Here is a 17,748-nt window from a genome sequence, read left to right as displayed (position 1 = left end):
CAACCTGTTTCACAAGGGTCCATTCTGGCATGAATCAAGCAAAACATCAAAGGAGATTGATGAAACTAGTAAAAATGGGTTAAGAACTGTCCAATGGAAGAAGATCATGTGGACTTTGTGCAGTGGTTCGACTCTCCCATCATCAATACAAGATCTTAGCAAAACTTAATACAACTCTGGATGTGAATAAATGTTGTGACGTTGCAGAAGCTTATTGAAGTGATGCCACGGTGAATGTGTGCTGTAATTAAAGATAAAGGAGGTCCAACTAAATCTTAGAGTGTGTGACTGTTTGTTGTGGATGGGCAGTGTTTTTCTTTCTGTGTGGAGTTTGCATGTTCACCCTGACTCTGTGTGGGTTCTCTTCTGACCTCCTCCCACCATCCAAGGCATTCATAGCTAGCATAACTAGTTTAATTGGTGAATCTAAATTATCCATTAAATTGTTCATTGAACTCCATTTGTATAATATCATGGAGACAGTTTTTCCTTTAAAGAGTTTGAAGACAGTTTTCCTCAGATTACTGTGTCCACCTGCACTTGAGCCGTATGATCGTCTTTTTCCATCCTGGGTCTGATTTTATTTTAATGTCTCTGCTGCAGGTCAGTGACTTTGTTTCTGTGTAATCTATGTACCTGTGTTAATAAAAAGTGATGGGACAATAACCTCCAAACACGTCCAGGGACTGTGTTGTGATGTGCATGGTGCAGGATTCAGGACGGGACTGATAAATGCTGGTACTTTACATTTGTACAGTGTGTTTACTGCTGACATGGAGACGGTTTCAGGATTAAAACGACAACATCATCACTGTGAACAACAGCATCACATGGTATGAGCTGTATTTAATGTTTATGTGCAGAATAAAATGTCTAATTAAATAATAGAGTAAAATAATGCAGCGAAAGTTAAATTAATTAGTAAATCCTGCACACACACACACACACACACACACACACACACACACACACACACACACAGGACCTCTTCTACCTGTTAAACTGGACCTGTGGCACCTTAATTAAACTATTTCCATATGTTCCTACCTCTCGAAAGCCTGGATAGTGTAGCTTATTAGCGGTCGACCCAGGAACGAGCAGAACTGTTTGGGTGTCTGCAGCCCGGTTCTCTCTCCGGTGCCGCCGGCTGGAAGAACCACAGACACCGGGAATTCCACGCTGCGTTCCGCCGGCTGGTGGTCGCTCTCCCGGGCCGGATGTGTTGGGAAAGTCCTAGGATGAGTGGGCCTGTCCGGGTCAAGCCTATCACCAGCCGTATTCACAGGATTTCTCTCCATAAGTTCACGGATGAGGCGTCACGGTCATTCTCTAACACCGGTCGTTCCCAGCTACGGTGAGCGGAGGGAGGACGAACGGGAACCGGGATGGAGATCAGGGAAGAAGCGGTACGGAAGCCGAGGAGGGCCTATGTCCGCGATTTGTAGTCAGTGTCAGAGTCAGTACACCTGATCACACCTGTCTGAGTTAGTGTTCCACTTAGTGTTGATTAGAATCTGATTACTCTACGATTCACATTAGATCTCATATTTATATAAATAATTATTTTGATATTTCAGTAGAGGTGAATTATTAGTCCTCTTCTCCCTCTGTGGTAGAATAAGTTCATGGCACTTTGCATTTAGTTCAATAAAATCTCTTATTTACAAACTGGTGTTGCACTTTTTATCTGTAAATATAATGTTTTGATTTCTGAAAAATCCAGTGTTGGAAGTGGAAAGTGGCACATGTCAATGCCTTTCTGATAACTACAAATCTAAACATTAAATCTATATCAGACAACACAGTTAAAAAAAATAATAATAATAAAAACTATAAACTATAGAAACTATAATACTGATAAATTATCTAAATTATCTAATACACAACTCCAGAAGTGAAGAATTAAATAAAAACACATTTTGCACTCTGCATAATTTTTTACATTGAGGCATGTTTCAGTTTGTTTTAGATTCACTTTTAACTTTAAGGTATAATTATTCTATTTTTGGTCGAGTGTTTTCAATGACTCAGTGCAGAAACTCATCTGTTGTAGAGTGTTTCATACATGATTAAGTCTTACCTGATATCAATGTGGGCCTTATTCCAGTTTGGATCTCAGTTTTTCACTATCATACCTGAAAAAGTCTCCACTGACAACAACATGTGATAAAAAAGTGATATTTATTTCATATAAAATTGCTACAAGAATGATTTATGACAACGTTTCTCCAGACTTCGCCCACAAGCTGACACCTCTTAAGCCACAGAAAATATATTACATCATAAATCTTACATTGTTAAATTTTATACACATGGCAACACTTCAAAATGCAAGTATGGATTTGATATATGTACAAGTATTTACACAAGATTTAGAGATATTGGGTGTTGTTTACTAACATTGGTGCCTAAAAAGCTGCATACAGATTTCCATCTGCGTGTAAAAAGGGTAAAGGTAACAGAGGTACATGGATAAATCTAAGAGGTGTGTGGCTCAGCCGTGGGCTGCTGAAGGCTCTGCAGACCGCAAACCCCGGTTCTGCTCACAGCATCTTTAACCACATAGACTAAAATGTTAAGAAAAGTCCTTTGTGTGTCCGTTGGAGTTCTCCATCATAGTGAGGAGCCAGCTTCACATAAATGAGGTCCCAGTCACATTAAGAGATAATCCACACCTGCAAGCTCTGGACGTCGTGTCTCAATATCACAGAGACAAAACTCCTTTAAGTTCATGTGGATTCAGTCTGTCTGTCTACCGGCTCTCAGGGTTCTGTTTCGTGCCAGTTCTCTCTCAGCCGGTTCTTGCCCAGCCTCCTCCTGCTCTTAGACTTGTGCTTGTGCAGGACCCGAGGCGGGGACAGACCCAGCTCCTCGAATATGTCGCCCGATTCGTTGTGCTGTCTTGAGTACCTCTTGCACTTGCAGGAGGTGACCACAGTGATTTTGTACGTTCTCGCGGTGCCGTCCTGGCACTGCAGCTGGATGCGCTGGGTGCGGGTCTTGTCGTTGACGCACCTCCAATCCTGGTTGTTGTTCCGGCGACTCCAGAACTTCCTGCTATAGGCGCCACCGATCCAGTTTTGAAGCATCTGGGCCGGGAGACACTCACCAGCACACACCAGCTCCTTGATGGGATTGAGGCTGGTGCAGTGGCCATCTGAGATGTACTTAGTGGATCTCAGCTCTCTGCATCCTATTTGGTTTCGTTCTGTTGGAAGACACAATGAGAACAGTGAAAAACAAATATAAATGAAACTCCCAGAGAATGCATCTATTTTTTTTCCTGAACATTACAGTATAGCGGGTAAAAGGACCCACTCTGGTTTTAATCTAATTGGTGCCATTTTTAGAACTTAGAGATGCACAGAGCAGTAACCTTGTATTAAGTCAGCGTGAAATAATGAAGATGATAATGCTGCATTACTGTCCAGTCTTTTACAATGAACATTATATTAGCTATGATCTCTCTGCAGCCTATAGGAACTATAGCAAGAAGCTTTTTTTGTCAGTTTAGCAGGATTTACTCTGCAGCACCTATGACTGGCAGCATTACTGTGCTGCAGGCTACAAACAGTGTCCCCCTGCTCTCCCCTCCACCAGTGTAACTCAAGCTCAGGTCCATTCATGCAGCTCCACCGTGACAATGCCACCTTCCTTTCTGAGACAGTGTTTGATGAATGAACAGGGATGAGGTTCCGTCTCCCTCTTAATATCTCCTTCAGCCCCCACACTCCCTCCTCTCCCCTCCTGGGGGAGCTTTCATTCAGCTTTACTGACACCCAGTCAGCTGCACAGCTTGTTCTGGCCTCTCATCCCTGCTTGGACCACAGAAAGCCAGGTGTGTGTTGGTTACACACACTAACACTGTTACTGTGGTGTGGGCAGGGAAAGAGCTCAGCGAGGGATTGTACTAATATAATGACTACTTTATAACATCCCTGTAATGTCTATGCAAGACCGAGGTTTACACTGGACTTAATTACTTTATGGATTGGGCTCATTTGTGGCTCTAGTTTGCTCATGGGTGTGAATGCAATCATGAATGGTTGTCTCTGGAGTTGAGCTCTGTGACTGATTAGTGACCTCAATGATGTGATGACAGTTTTATGGTGTATCCTAATATGTGAAGTGTTTGCAGAACTAATGCAGTCTGTATCTCCCTAATGGAGATATAATGTGTAAAGCGGTGTGGACTGATGGATGGATGGATAATTTAAATGATGGGATTTAGTGTTGGATTGAAAAGGACATAATTTGATGTGCAAGACAAAATGAGTTTATTTAAAGTATAAACCTTAATATTACCAAGAGCTTTTAGCTGCATAAACCCTTTACTGAAAATCAAATGATGAGTATAAACAGTAGTGGAATCATGGGATGAAACAGTTTAAGGAATTACATCATCTCCTCTTTCTCTATTCTCACCAGTTGTTCACTTACCTTGTCTCTAAGTGTTCTAGAGAACCACACACACACACTTTGTATAGAATTATTCGACAATCTGAAAATCCCTGACACCGGATGAGAGCATCCTCCGGTGCTCCACTCACCGCCTCTGTGGTGCTCCGCGCCGCCCGCTCCTCTGCCGCCGGTCCGTGCGCGGTTCAGGGACACGTTGCTCTGAACCTCCGGCACCGGCGCGCTCCCATGTGAGAACAGGACTTCCGTGGCATCGTTCTTGAAGGCTTGGCAACTCTTCACAAGGATGCAAAGTATGACCAAGGAGTGGCACGACTCGTACGCGCTCAGGTGCATGGTTCTTTCTGAGGGAAGTGCAGCGTCTGGAGACGAGGGTGCGTGTATGTCCGTCTTTAAGTTGACTGATGCTGGATGCACTGCATGGAGGTTTTCAGTGTCCCGCCGATTTTATACCCTGCAGCCGGTCCGCCTCTCGCTTTGGCAGCTGCTCAGGTGCATCTCTGTTTTGAGGCTCTGATTGGTCGCCAGGATGCGCGCTCGTAAAATAACCTCGCCCATGCTTTTATTTTGGAGAGCTAAATGAGTGAGAGAGCTATTTGATCCTGATGCTGGGTAGGATCCCTGGAATGGATGATGATGATGATGATGATGATGATGGGATTAAGTGCCTAATAACTGGCCCATTGACTCAAATCACATTAATTTAAGTTTTTGTAGTTGATAGTGATAAAAAACCTAATTACCAATAGTCAACAGTATAGTTAGAAAAAATACAGCAAATTATTGTTCAGAAGTGATTATTTGTAATATAAACTCTATATATAACATATTCTGTAACAGATTATGTGATAAAATCTCTCATTAAAGATACAAAAGCCTCAGCAAAGACAGATCAAACAACTCAGGCTGTTACAGGACTGCTTGGATTCTCAGAGGGTGTGTGGGATTTGTTCTCACATGACCAGTTATATATATGAAGCCCAGTGAAATCTAAAGTCCAGCGTCCAAAGACAGTCACTCAGTGCGAAGATGACTTTAAGGCAGAACGGATCCTTTTGCGAATTGCAGAAGTTCATGTCTCATCTGTTGTACCTGGAGCAGAGGAAGCAGTCCTGCTGTAAATGCAGCAGTGTGGTTCAGGGCTTAGTGCTCGCTGTGCACCAGCACATTGTTGTAGTCATCTACTTTGAAAAGCCAAGAATTTCTAAATTTGGATTATGTAGTTTCAGTCTAAATGAGACAGAAACAGTGAGTTGCAGTCATTAAGTCAAAAAACATGACATGGTTTATTTCCTCAGGAATTAAAAATAAGTCTTGTAGCTACCTACAGATTTTTCCTAGTCTGACAAAATACAACTGAATAAAGCTCTTTGTTTAAAGCTCTGGATCTAAATGAATCCAGATTTTGGCAGTTGAACACCAGCTTCCAAAACTGCCCTTAATCAGATTTTAATGTAGATTAAAAGACTAAATGTGTGTCGGCTTAACTTTGGTGCACTTGTTTTGCAGTGATGTGATTGTTGTTCTTTAGGGTTGAACAGTGTTGTGATGCGGTGTGGTAATAATCAGCCTTTAGTTCAGTCATTCCTTTTCATTAACGTAGAGTTTCTGAACTCTGTCTTCACACTGTGGCACGTTAGTTTTCTCATCCTTCTGGTTTTAAACTCTTAAATGCAACAGCAGCATCACTTTCTATTTAAATTTTAAATGCAAATCTTGCTCAGTTAAAAGTGCTGTGGTTACTCTTGTTTGCAAAGTAAAAGCACTATTCTACATTGTGTAGATCTTAATTCTTGCATCACCGGATTTGTTCATCTCAAGTAGGTAAGTTTAGAAAAAAAAGCTTTACACACATCATATACTGTATCTCAGTTTATTTAATGCTGAACATCTTTTCCAGTGCAGCTGTGAGAGTTAGAGATTATTAAGCAACTTCATCGTTCCTGTCCTTGTTGGTTGTTCAACTACTGAACTATTCTACTCTGAACTCCTCCATTGTGTTGTTTTGTGTGTGAAGCCTGGAAAATTACAGACAGTTGAAAACATTATTTCACTCTGAAGCCCACAGCTTCTTTTTTCACCTCCATCTCCAGTAGCGGTGGAGCATTAATCATACATGTGTATACAGCTGTCAATTTATAACCCCAACTCATGTCTTACCTTCTGATTAGTTTCTCATGTTGGATCATCTCCACGCTGTGACTTGCTTCTCTCAGACTCGTTTAACCCAAGAGTGAAAGCTGATATTGTCTGTGTGTAATTAGCTGTCTGTCTATGCCAGCCTCTCTCTGACTACCTCTCAACCCCTGACAGTCGCACATCTAATGATTCAATTGCTCAGACAAACTGGAGTCTTGGTGTGTCCACTGTACAAAACAAGGAGAGATATAATTACTCTTTGTGGGGAACTTGTCTTACAGACTTGAAAAGAGGCTTCGTGCGGAGACACTAATTGTCGCTCGCTTTAACGAAAGCTGATACACAGATCACTTGTCTGTTTTATTACCGCACAGCCACTTTTTATGGACGAGGTGCATTTTTAGGATGGAGAATGAGTGTCTTTCTTTCCCAAGTGAAAGGTCAACGTTTTGATCACAGGTACAAGGAAGAAAAGAAGGTAATAGAGAGAATAAAAGGGTGGTGCTGTAATGTAGAAAAACTGCATGACATAAAGAGAAATAAATACGCAAAAGGGGGAAGATGGATGAAAGTAAGGAAAAGCATATGGAAGGAAGAAATTAAAATGAAATAGGGAAAAACTGGGAAGAAGGAAGACAGGAAGAAAGAAATGAAGGTAAGAAGGGTGTACGAAGAAAAAAGGAAAGAAATAGCAAAAGAATAAAGAGACAAGGGCAAAACAAAAGAAAGGAAAAAGAAATGACATAGACAGGAAGAAGAAAGGAGGAGAAAGAATGAAAAGGACAAACATAATGAAGGACAAAGAAAAGAAAAATAAGGAAAAGCATCAGAAAGAAAGGAGGAAATAAAGTAAGAAAGATCCAGAAGTGATGAATTGTATGGCAAGAACACACCTGTCAACTTCCATTTGTGAACTTTTCGTTCGGAGCCCTTAGTTCCAATTAAGAGAAATGTAAATGCACCGCATACGAGGTTTGTTATGACAATAGTGTTCTTCCAACTTTGTGGCAACAGTTTGTGTTTGTCCCTTTCCAGCATCAACATAATGCTCCTGTTGACAAAGTCGAAAGAAAATCTTTCTCAGCATTTTCACTGCCCTGCACAGAACCCTGACCTCAGCCCCACCCAACACAGGACGTTAGGAAGGGCCTGAACCCCCAGAACATAATAATCTAAACCTAATGAAATCTGCAACAACCGATGACTGATTAAAAACCTTCAATTGTTATATGTGTATTTAACCCAAGAATGAATTATTTTGATCCACATTAGACACTTTGTAAGAGGGGGCTACTCTTCCTGGGGTCCTCACAAGTAAACTACTATTACATCACAATAAAAGCCAACAACAACAACCCCTAGTGTATCTCTGTAGTGGGACATAAAGCTGTCCTCAATGATTTAATGCTCCTGAATAATAAGGATTGTTAAATTTAAAACTGCACACAATATTTAAGTATACAGTGGAATATAAAAGATTTATATGAACTCCTTCACTACAGGCAAACGTGTCTATTACAGTTGACAGTGAGTCGTGCTTTATTCTAATCGCTGTTTTCCAATCCTTTGCTTGAAGCACTAAACCTTTGCATGAACAGTGAGAAATGCATTGCGGAAGTAAAACTTTTGTACAGCTCCTAAACGTCAAACCTCTTCTCACCGGGTTTCCTCTGCTTCACAGTACTGCAGTGTTTAAGTACCCAAGTCTTAGTACCAAAAGTAACTTAACTGACATCTGCACTTGAGTAAGCGTAATGGTTTTTTCCTGACTCTGCAGGTGAACCCAATCTGTCATTAATCTTCATCCTCAGCTTCCGTTATCATTTCCTATCTCTTGTTTTTCCTTAAACAACACCACAGACTCGTTCTCTCTACTTCTGAGAGAGAAGAAAGGACAACACAGCCTACTCTTCTCAGAAGACTATTTACACTTCGACGCCCCTCTGAGCTGCTTGTGGGACTGGGTTACCAAATGCTGAAAAGTGAATATGATAGGCCCTGGCTTTTGTGCTCTCACTTTGTAAAGAAACAGAAAGCTGAAAGAGGACTCCCTGTCTGAGCGTATTGAAAGTCAGCAGCAGGAATTCGGTTGCCCCTAACCCTCATGGGAAATGAAAGGTGGCTGGGTTAAAAGCATATTGACAAGCAGCATGGCAGGAGTGTGTGCATGATCAGGAAGCGCCCTCATGCAGTAAGAGGAGGTGTGGCGAGGGCAACTGGAGGGGGACAAAAGGTATGCACAACACCTGGAAGAAAGCCAAGGAACAAAGGTCAACGTGGCAACAGAGGGCGAAAAAGATCCCAAAATACGACAGACAATAGATGGCCTGTTGTGTCTCAAACACTGGTATTCTATGAGTGTCTTCTATATCAACATGTTTGGAACCTTTAGTACTATTCGTATTGTATACTCACAATACTCGGTTTAAGTGCTTTATGTCATTAGCAGGTTGCACAAACACACTATTATAAATATGAAGACAGTGTCAGTAACTGATGGTCTTTATCAGCTCAGAGTACTGAACCATGGTGGTGGTGATACCCAGTGAAAGAAGTCCTCTGATCTTGTTCTTAGACAAAAGTGGTAATACCACAATGTACAAATACTGAGGTAGTAAGAGAGTTAGTAACATGTTTTACTTTGGCAAAAGTACAGAAGTATTAGCATCAAAATATATATGCGAAGAACCACAAGTAAAAATATGATATATATTAATGGAATATAATTACTGATGTATTAACATGTACATTCAGTAAATTACTAATGGCTGTGAAATATAAAATATTAGCTACATAAAAAGGCTTCAGAATTGTACTTAGTGGCTTTCTATTAGTAACTAAATAGATATAGTATTTGAGTTACATATCATTAGAGTTACAGGTTTAGTTGCTATAGTTACGTCTTAATATGAAATATAACTGGTCATGTGTTATATTTGATAAACCAGCCTGTAGTACATAATGTGATTCACAGTTTACAGCGTTTATGTGAAATGAGCTCAGAATAAATATTCCCTCCTCTTAAAAAATCAGCTCTGACATTTGCTTTTATTAATTTATTTATTTCTACTAACTACACTGAGTTTCTGAATAAAAGAAGTGATGTGGATGTTGATGACTTCTCACTATAAATTCCTAGAAATAAGTCGCTCTCTCCATGGATCTGTACAGTAGTCATTATATTTAACAAAGCCTGAATATTTCAGATGAAGTGGAAAGTGTACTTAGTGGTTGCACTTTTCTTTTATGAAATCCTCTGTTTCACTGGAATAAAAACTCTAAACTTTAAGTTAAGAACCCCAGAATGAAGAAACCCCAAGAAGTCCCACTAACTTTACAGTTTCCCTGTGAATTCTGGTGAGTCACTGCCCTCTGCTGGAGATCCCAATCCCTGCAGACATTTGATCAGTACAAAGATGATGATGAATACAAAGAGAATAATACGAGTGTTGTGATTTCAAACACAATACATGTTTCCAGGCAACAGGTTGGTCTGGAAAGACAAAGGTGACAATGGATGTAGCCGAGGTGCACAGCTTTAACTCACACTATAAAACCCCAGAAGGGAAAAAGCTAATGAATGTGACATTTCATCTGTATTTTCATCTCCTCTCATTCTGAATACAGGATATAAAGTACTCTCTCCAGAAGTGTGGAACAAAGAGGGATGTTGACGTTTGCCAGCTCAGCCTCTCCACAAAGTAAGAATTTCTCTCTAGGTATCTCAGTAGCTCCTGGGAAATGCTGCTAGATTAATTGTAAGAGTCTTTTGTTGAACAGAAAACTCACCAGGGTCCCTGACTTATCGAGATTTCCCTTCCTGAGAAAGCTGTGGCTGAACAACAACAAGGTCGTTTCATGCTGCTTTTTAAAGTTTGCATCTAGTGGAAGACGATTCCATCTATTTCTGTTCTAATTCTAATTCTTTCAGATCAGAGAGCTCAGCTGTCGTTCGCTAAACTGCTGCTTGACTGAACTTTACCTTCCCAATAACAACATCAAGTCTGTTACAGGTGAATCTTGACGGCTCCTCTGAATGTGAAGAGAACACAATGAATCCAAACTGTTCTGCAGTGGAAGAATTAGCAGAATTAGTCTTTCGCGTAAAAAGAGAATTTTCTGCATTAAAAACCAAAGAAAAACAAAAGCACAGAATTAATACAAGAGGGAAACCACTGTTGTTTTTACATTTGAGACTTTTCTCAAATATTGATTTGATCATGCAGCGGATTTTATACATTTTATTTATTTATTTATTTTTATGATGATCATGCTTTTAATTTAATAATTAGAATTTCTGTTACTTTACATTCTGCAGGACAACTTGTGAATTCCACACAAAGGATCAATAAAAATTTTCATTATACCATATTTTGTTTTAATAATCAGATTCCCACTAACAAGTAACTGAAGTTTTTGATATTTGTGTCTGAATTATTAAGTATAAAGAAGCAGAAAATGGAAAATTTGAAGCAAAATCGAAATCCCTCAAAATTTGTACTTGTATATAAAGAGATCACACACACAGTTTGGTTTGATCTTCTACACTGCATTGTTTTTAATACACTTATATTTTTCTAATCCAGTAAAAGTAGTGAAGTAGTAGTAGTAGCATAAAACTGAAAATACTTCGAATGTGTACTTTATTATGTACCTCGAGTCGTTTCCCTCAGTTATGAATTTGTGCAGGCAGAACTGGACCCTGGATAAACACATTTTAAAAGGAAAATGTCTGAATTTGTCCTCCCTGGTCTCTCGTCCAGGAGCTCTGAATCATCTCACCTGCCTCCGACTTCTTTTTCTCCACAACAACCAGATCAGAGACCTGGACGACACGATGCATGAGCTCAGGAGGATGCAGCAGCTGCAAACTGCCAGTGAGTGTCAGAACAGTCAGGACACGAAGCAAACACCGACATCCTGCCTCTGAGCCTGTTTCTTTCACAGATTGTATTTTCTTTTATGAAATCTTCTGTAACGACTTCTTCCCAGCATTTTTCCTCAATCCCATCTCCCATGAACCCGGGTATCGCCTCCATGTGATACACAGCTTGCCTTCTGTCCAGTTCTTAGACAGGAAAGGTGAGATTTACAGATTCAAACATACAATCTGAACTACAAAGCCTCTAACCTGTCGCATTTCATTATTACTTCCTTTATACTGTATCATTAGCATTTATCTTTTGTGCTGTCAGAAGTGAAGCCAGCAGAGAGGAAGAGCACCTTCCAGATCTATAATCAAGATTATCATCGCGTCCTCCAGTCTGTGGCCTTCGGCAGATGTAAAACATGACCCACAAACAGAAACAAATGTCGGGTTTTCCAGTGTTTTCTTTCAGGAATCTGAATTTAATCTGAAAAACTGTTCAGCTTTTCCACAAAGTGCTCTCCCGCAGGATTACTAGTTCTTTGCTCTTTATCATTACATCCCATCTTTAGATAAATGTGACAGTGAAGTCAGCATATGATCCACAGAACCAGAAGTTTTTCAGTAGTCTTTCAAATGCCATTTTCACTGCTTCAAGCGCCACAAATATAAACCTGTATATAACATCTAACCACAGGTAATCACATAAGAGTCACTCTGCTGTTTGCTCAAATATGTATTTTATAAATTGAGGGTGATGAAAGGTCTAATCCACAATCATTATGGAGCAAAGGTTGGATTACCATGACAAGATGAGGCCATTCTATAGTCAGTTACCACTTTATTTTTTTAGTATTTACTTCCTACTTAACAGTTAAATCAACACCTCTATGGCTACGGGCCAGTTATTGTAAATTGTACTGAGGTACTAAAAAGGAAAATGTCAGACATAAAGCAACAATATTTTCAGAAATGTTCTGGTAAATTATTAAAATCTAGTCCAATAAAGAGGTCTGATGAAGCTGGGTCTTTATTTGTTGAGTTTAAGATCAAGTAGTTTCACATAGTGTTTCATGTTTACAATGCTTGATCAACTAATAATATCATGTTTTTGGGGGAAAAAAAAACCTCCATTTAATGGCATGAAAATCTTGAGCATTAACATCTCCCATGATTCATTAAAATAAATTCCTATTCATGTTGCTCATATTTAAAATATACATTTTTGGTCAGTTGTGTGCAGCCGTGCTATCCGCTCCCAATCTACCTTGAGGTTTTCTGTCCAAAAAAAAAAAAAAACAAACAAAAAAAATCCCACATAACAATAATAATCAAACAAACAGCTCGGATTTGGTTCCACAGTCACTTTTTCCTCTTAAAGGTTGCTACAGTTTCTTAAGGCAGATTTATGTTCCATTATTGTCGTGAACCTTTATCTCTCCACCTGTTCCTCATGATTCCTCCCAGTGAACTCTACCACAAACACACCAGCCTACACAAATTTCACATTCACATTATGTATGACATTATCATTGCAAGAATTAAGATACAGTACAAAAATGACAAAACCACGGCACAAACCTTCCTCTGACGCGTCAGAGTCTCCATGCCCTGGTGACAGTCAATAATAAATACGGGTTCTTCTCTCCTGTTGGACCAGTCCTCGCCTGGCTTTCAGTCCTGTGTCCACTCCGTCTGTGCTGTATGGTTGTGTTTTAGAGACTTCGGTTACTGACGCTGACCGGTAGATGTTCTTCAGTTGTCAGCTGCAGGGATGGAAGTGGGATTTGAGCTTTCAGCTGCAGTGTCTGAGGAGGTGACCTCACTATTGGTGTCCACTGAAAGCTCCTCCATGGACTCTGTGGCCTCCTTCACAGCTTTACTCTCTTCTGAAACACAAGAACAATCTTATTGCTGAAGGTCTGTTTTTTTTAACACTGAAAGCATTAAAGGTTCTGGTCAGCCATCACCATGCTCTCTCATGTTTGTTTTAATGAGCATCATAGACAAAATATTTCATAATAATTTCGACAAAGTAGCTTTAAACACATTCACAATTAATAATAGGGCATAACAAAATAGAATCTCAGGCTCCTCATTTGAGTCATACTGAGAAATTGTGGTTGTGTTATTAGAAGGAAAAAAAAGTACTGTGCACAAAAAAATATCAGAAATCCACAGCTCAAAAATGATCTAATACAATCTGCTTCTGTGTCTACCGTGCTGTAGTGTTAGATAGATGATACCTTTGCTCTGCTGCATCCTGAGTTTGGCCGATTCTGCCTCTTGCTTTTCTCTCTGCTCTTGAAGTGTCTTACAAACTTTCCTGTGGGTGAACCAGTGCATCTTCTGACAGGCTTGGTTGCAGTAGATCACCTGATGGGAAAACATCAGGCGTTTGATATTTGAACATGTTGCCAATTAAAAGTCACAAACAAGACATAAACAAAACACCAACAGATGAAACTTTATTATTGTGTAAACTAATATATTACTTTCGTTTTCACACTCACCATTTTACAGATAGAACACCTCTTATCTGCTCCTTTCTCTCCACAGGATGTACAAAACTCTGCGTCCATGAAGCCGACCTGACCTGTGATGGCCTGAGTCAGCACTGACAGAGCTGTGGGGTCGTTACCCTGTAATAGAGGGAAGAATGATGTATGGTTGTCTTTAAAAAATGTGTTCTCAGTCTATGGCAATTCCATTTTTATCAAGTGCCTAATGATCATGTGAATAGGGACATAAACATCTCTGCACAGTTTTTAGTTCTTCCAAACTTACAATCTCCACAGGAGCAATACTTCGAACCAGCTGCTGCAGCAGAGTCGCATCACAGTATGGAAACTTGCGAATGCACTCTCTGATAAACTTCTCTTGGTAGACAGGGAAACCATCGCTCTCCCGGCTCTTCAGCAAACTGCAAGAGAAAGATAAAGGAGATTAAATTCTCAACTTCGTCTTCCTGATGATAAAACAAAGAATAGACCGTACCTCCCAAGATCAATAAAGAAGCACACTCTCTGCTAGTTTTGATTGATATTCCAGTTTATATTTATAATTAACACAATATGACACCGTATTCTGCAACATCACATCAGGCTTCACCTCTTGATGAGGCCATCGAGCTTGTCCTCTCGGTCCTTGAGGAAAGAGGCACACTTTCCCAGCACACAGCTGATGTAGTGCATCTTCATGGCCAGCACCTCGTTCATGTCCTGCTGCTTGATGCACTTCTCACAGATGAGCTCCATCACCCGGCGGCACTTGTCCAGAGCCTCCACCTCAGCCAGCAGGGGGTTATCATTGACCAGCAACACGATCTAGAAAACATAAACATTAATTAATAAGGTGGATTTAAAACAAAATGTAGTTTTTCTTTCTATTACAGTTAGTTTCATACTTCCACACTACCACGGCAGTAATACACTAGACAAAACTAGGGTCAGCTGAGGGCTCCTTGGCGAATGATCCCAATACCAATGTTTAAAAAGCCCTAAATATGATTTATACACCAAAAGAAATGATCCATAATTGCTCTCTTTGCTGCACAACTAAGGTGATAAGGAGAGAACACGAGATGACAATGGCAAATAAATTAGTTAAAAATCATTGCTTTTGGCTGATGTAGTGCATTCCTGGCACAGAAACCTCATTTTAAACTGTCATGCACTGGAAAGTCCAAAAGGCCCAGGAGCATGCTTATTTTCCATCCAATCAATCACAGCAGCAGCTTTCTGGCTCACTGATTGTTTGTCCCCTTATCAGGGGAGATGATTGGAGTAACTGTCTATTGTTGAGTTTGGATGAGGAACAACTCACACAAACAGTGAATATTTTTCTATCACTGTTATTACTCAGAGGGATAAGGTGGAAAGACTAAAGGCAGATTTAAGGAAGGATGGATGAGGGAGCTGCCTGGATGCAGGATGTGGACCTGCCTCTGATCCTTAGAGTCTGAATCTGAACACAAAACAATGACTACATTACCACTTTTTTCTAATCAACGCTCCCTGACCAGTGGTGTGCTACCTTCACAGGATTCAAGTTGGTGCTCATGATGATCTTGTGGAGGGGACCTGCCAGTTTGGGTGGCAGCTTGGGCTCCTTCTCCAGACCCTGGGGCTTGGTGTAGTAATCCAGTCTGGCACGGGAGAAGAAGTTGTTGATCACTGTGACACAGTCGTGTTGACCTGAGGAGGGAAAAGGGAATCAGTTTACTTTTCAGCATTAATAAAATACCTGTCACACGTTTTTGTTTAATTAGAGCTAGTTATTATCATGGTGAATAAATTCAAAACCTAGAGACCATTTTTACCAACTCTGGACCAGCTAGAGCTTATGGAAATGAACTCAAGTTCATTAGCGAACACGAAATCCAGACGTACCAACAAAGGCGGCCATTTGTGCGGCAGTCCTTCCGACAGAGTTGACCACATCTGTTTCAGCTCCCGCATCCAGCATCATCCATGTGATCTCAGTGTTTCCTGCAGGCACAGAAAACAATGACTCACTACACATGTATGGAGTGACTTTCCAAACCAGCAGTGACTTTAAGTCAAATAGCTGTGAAGATCCACTGTTTTACTTTGAAGGTTTACCTGACAGGCCAGCAAACATCAGTGCTGTGTATCCGTGCTCATGCTCATTGCAGTTCACATCCGCTCCATGCTGCAGCAGCAACTTGCACATATCGGCTTTTCCTTTGTACGCAGCATGCATGAGAGGAGTCATCCCATACTGAGGGTGAGACAAAACAGATGACAATGATGATTTAATGACATAAAACTGCACTTTCTTATTTCCACCTGTTGCAGATGAATTATATATATATATATATATATATATATATATATATATATATATATATATATATATATATATATATATATATATATATATCTCTTGTCCCCCACATATGTCATTCCATGTCAACAATGGAAAAGCTTTAGAGTCCTGAATTGCACCAACACATAATTTGTAGGACAACCCTCCGTTTGCACCTTAAATAAATTCTATGCTTTTACATTTGACACATTTGCAATGAAACTTCCATTTCAGTGAGAGATTTGGGCAAAGAGATATAAAGCCTGTGAGATTGTTTATTTATATTAAAATACTAATATGATCTACAAACAATACATAAACTAGATTTAGAAAATGAACTAAGAACTGATTTTAAACAAAGTATGGTGTCACCTACTACATATTAATTACATTTAAAGATAAGGCTAACCTTAGACACAGAATGGGTTCATTTTATTTTAACCCCCTTGTCTATTCAGGACCGTCCTTTATTAATGCAACTATTGTTATCTGTGCAAACAAATAATATAATGTTAGAAGTGCTCTGTTACCTCATCCAAACAGTTGACTCGAACATCCTTACATCCCAGCAGCCTCGATGCTTCTTGCACATTCCCTAAAAACACAAATATCTATATTACTGCAGTATAATTACTTTAACAAGCTTTAAAATCAGTGTATGTAGCTTCACATTTTGTGATGAATAGATCTACTATTATAGAACTGCTGCACAACATACAAACACTGGCACAGACGGAGAAACAACGTTGGAAACTGATGTTATCCTGCAAATCAATGACATCTAAAGATTACATACAGCTAGTTAGCAGAGGTAAGCTAACTAACTTAACCATGTAGCCTGCTAATGATTAGCCGTTAGCTACCATCACCTGCTACCAAGCCTCGCAGCAAACTAAGCCTTAAGTGAGTCAGTATGAGTTAACAAGACAAACACTGAGCAACAGAAGTGTTAAACAGATATTTTGCTGTGTTACTCGCATCGAAGTGTGTTTATCATGTAAGCTAACAAGTGCTAACCTCTCCTGTTATATATGGGCTCTTCAAAGATTAGCATTAGCCGAAGAGGCTTACCTGCTGTGATGACCTGAAACAACTCCTTCTCGCTTGAAGACAAGTCTCCCCTCTTAGGAGCTGACATGTTGGTGATGACTGCTTTAAAACCCAAGCTAAAACTGAACAAATCAAACACGGATTTACTGATTAAAACAGCGTTTGTTGCGGTGATGACGGTCCGCTGATGCTCGGGCATGAAGTGGAGCTGTCTTCAGGGATGTACCAACACGTACAGTCCGCAGGGTGGTGGGATGTCACAGACATAAAAGATACTTTAAAATATACTCTGAAAGGTGACAGATCTAAAAAATAATAATAATTAAAACACATTAAGAGATATATCGGTAATAGATTGACTGATTAGAGTCATGGCTTTAAAATTTGCCCAATCATAACTGGTATGTACACCCCCTGCTTTAGCTGAAATAACGTGTTCCACA

General features: G+C 40.0%; 4 protein-coding genes across 6 annotated transcripts in view; 1 reads left to right on the top strand and 3 right to left on the bottom strand.

Moving 5' to 3' along the window:
• crppa (CDP-L-ribitol pyrophosphorylase A) overlaps positions 1-1,400 on the bottom strand; it is a 35,244-nt gene extending 33,844 nt beyond the window's left edge. The window contains exon 1 of the mRNA XM_026370091.1: positions 1,048-1,400. Coding sequence (XP_026225876.1) covers positions 1,048-1,298 — 251 coding nt within the window. The 5' untranslated portion in view covers positions 1,299-1,400. The remainder of the gene's footprint in view (positions 1-1,047) is intronic.
• Positions 1,401-2,204: 804 nt separating this feature from the next.
• sostdc1a (sclerostin domain containing 1a) lies at positions 2,205-4,824 on the bottom strand. The gene is made up of 2 exons (XM_026370364.1): positions 4,551-4,824; positions 2,205-3,208 (listed from the first exon to the last, which is right to left on the bottom strand). The coding sequence occupies exons 1-2, from the start codon at positions 4,753-4,755 to the stop codon at positions 2,763-2,765; spliced, it is 651 nt and encodes a 216-aa protein (XP_026226149.1). The 5' UTR covers positions 4,756-4,824; the 3' UTR covers positions 2,205-2,762.
• Positions 4,825-9,987: 5,163 nt separating this feature from the next.
• Positions 9,988-12,737, top strand: LOC113168836 (leucine-rich repeat-containing protein 72). 3 transcript variants are annotated; one of them, XM_026369862.1, is made up of 5 exons: positions 9,988-10,086; positions 10,186-10,259; positions 11,322-11,435; positions 11,551-11,640; positions 11,754-12,737. In XM_026369862.1, the coding sequence occupies exons 2-5, from the start codon at positions 10,226-10,228 to the stop codon at positions 11,849-11,851; spliced, it is 336 nt and encodes a 111-aa protein (XP_026225647.1). In that variant the 5' UTR covers positions 9,988-10,086; positions 10,186-10,225; the 3' UTR covers positions 11,852-12,737. The 3 variants fall into 3 exon arrangements, with proteins under 3 accessions (XP_026225647.1, XP_026225646.1, XP_026225648.1); XM_026369861.1 differs by lacking the exon at positions 9,988-10,086 and having other exon boundaries at positions 10,124-10,259; XM_026369863.1 differs by lacking the exon at positions 9,988-10,086 and having other exon boundaries at positions 10,124-10,259; positions 11,732-12,737.
• Positions 12,438-17,518, bottom strand: ankmy2a (ankyrin repeat and MYND domain containing 2a). Its single transcript, XM_026369860.1, has 10 exons — positions 17,327-17,518; positions 16,786-16,850; positions 16,030-16,168; positions 15,817-15,915; positions 15,461-15,621; positions 14,537-14,751; positions 14,213-14,348; positions 13,939-14,067; positions 13,672-13,801; positions 12,438-13,314 (listed from the first exon to the last, which is right to left on the bottom strand). The coding sequence occupies exons 1-10, from the start codon at positions 17,502-17,504 to the stop codon at positions 13,181-13,183; spliced, it is 1,386 nt and encodes a 461-aa protein (XP_026225645.1). The 5' UTR covers positions 17,505-17,518; the 3' UTR covers positions 12,438-13,180.
• Between the last annotated feature and the right edge of the window lie 230 nt (positions 17,519-17,748).

This window comes from Anabas testudineus, chromosome 16 (assembly GCF_900324465.2).
Source record: "Anabas testudineus chromosome 16, fAnaTes1.2, whole genome shotgun sequence".
NCBI lineage: Eukaryota > Metazoa > Chordata > Actinopteri > Anabantiformes > Anabantidae > Anabas > Anabas testudineus.
Note: the sequence above shows the minus strand (reverse complement) of the source record. Positions and strands in the feature narration are given on the sequence as shown.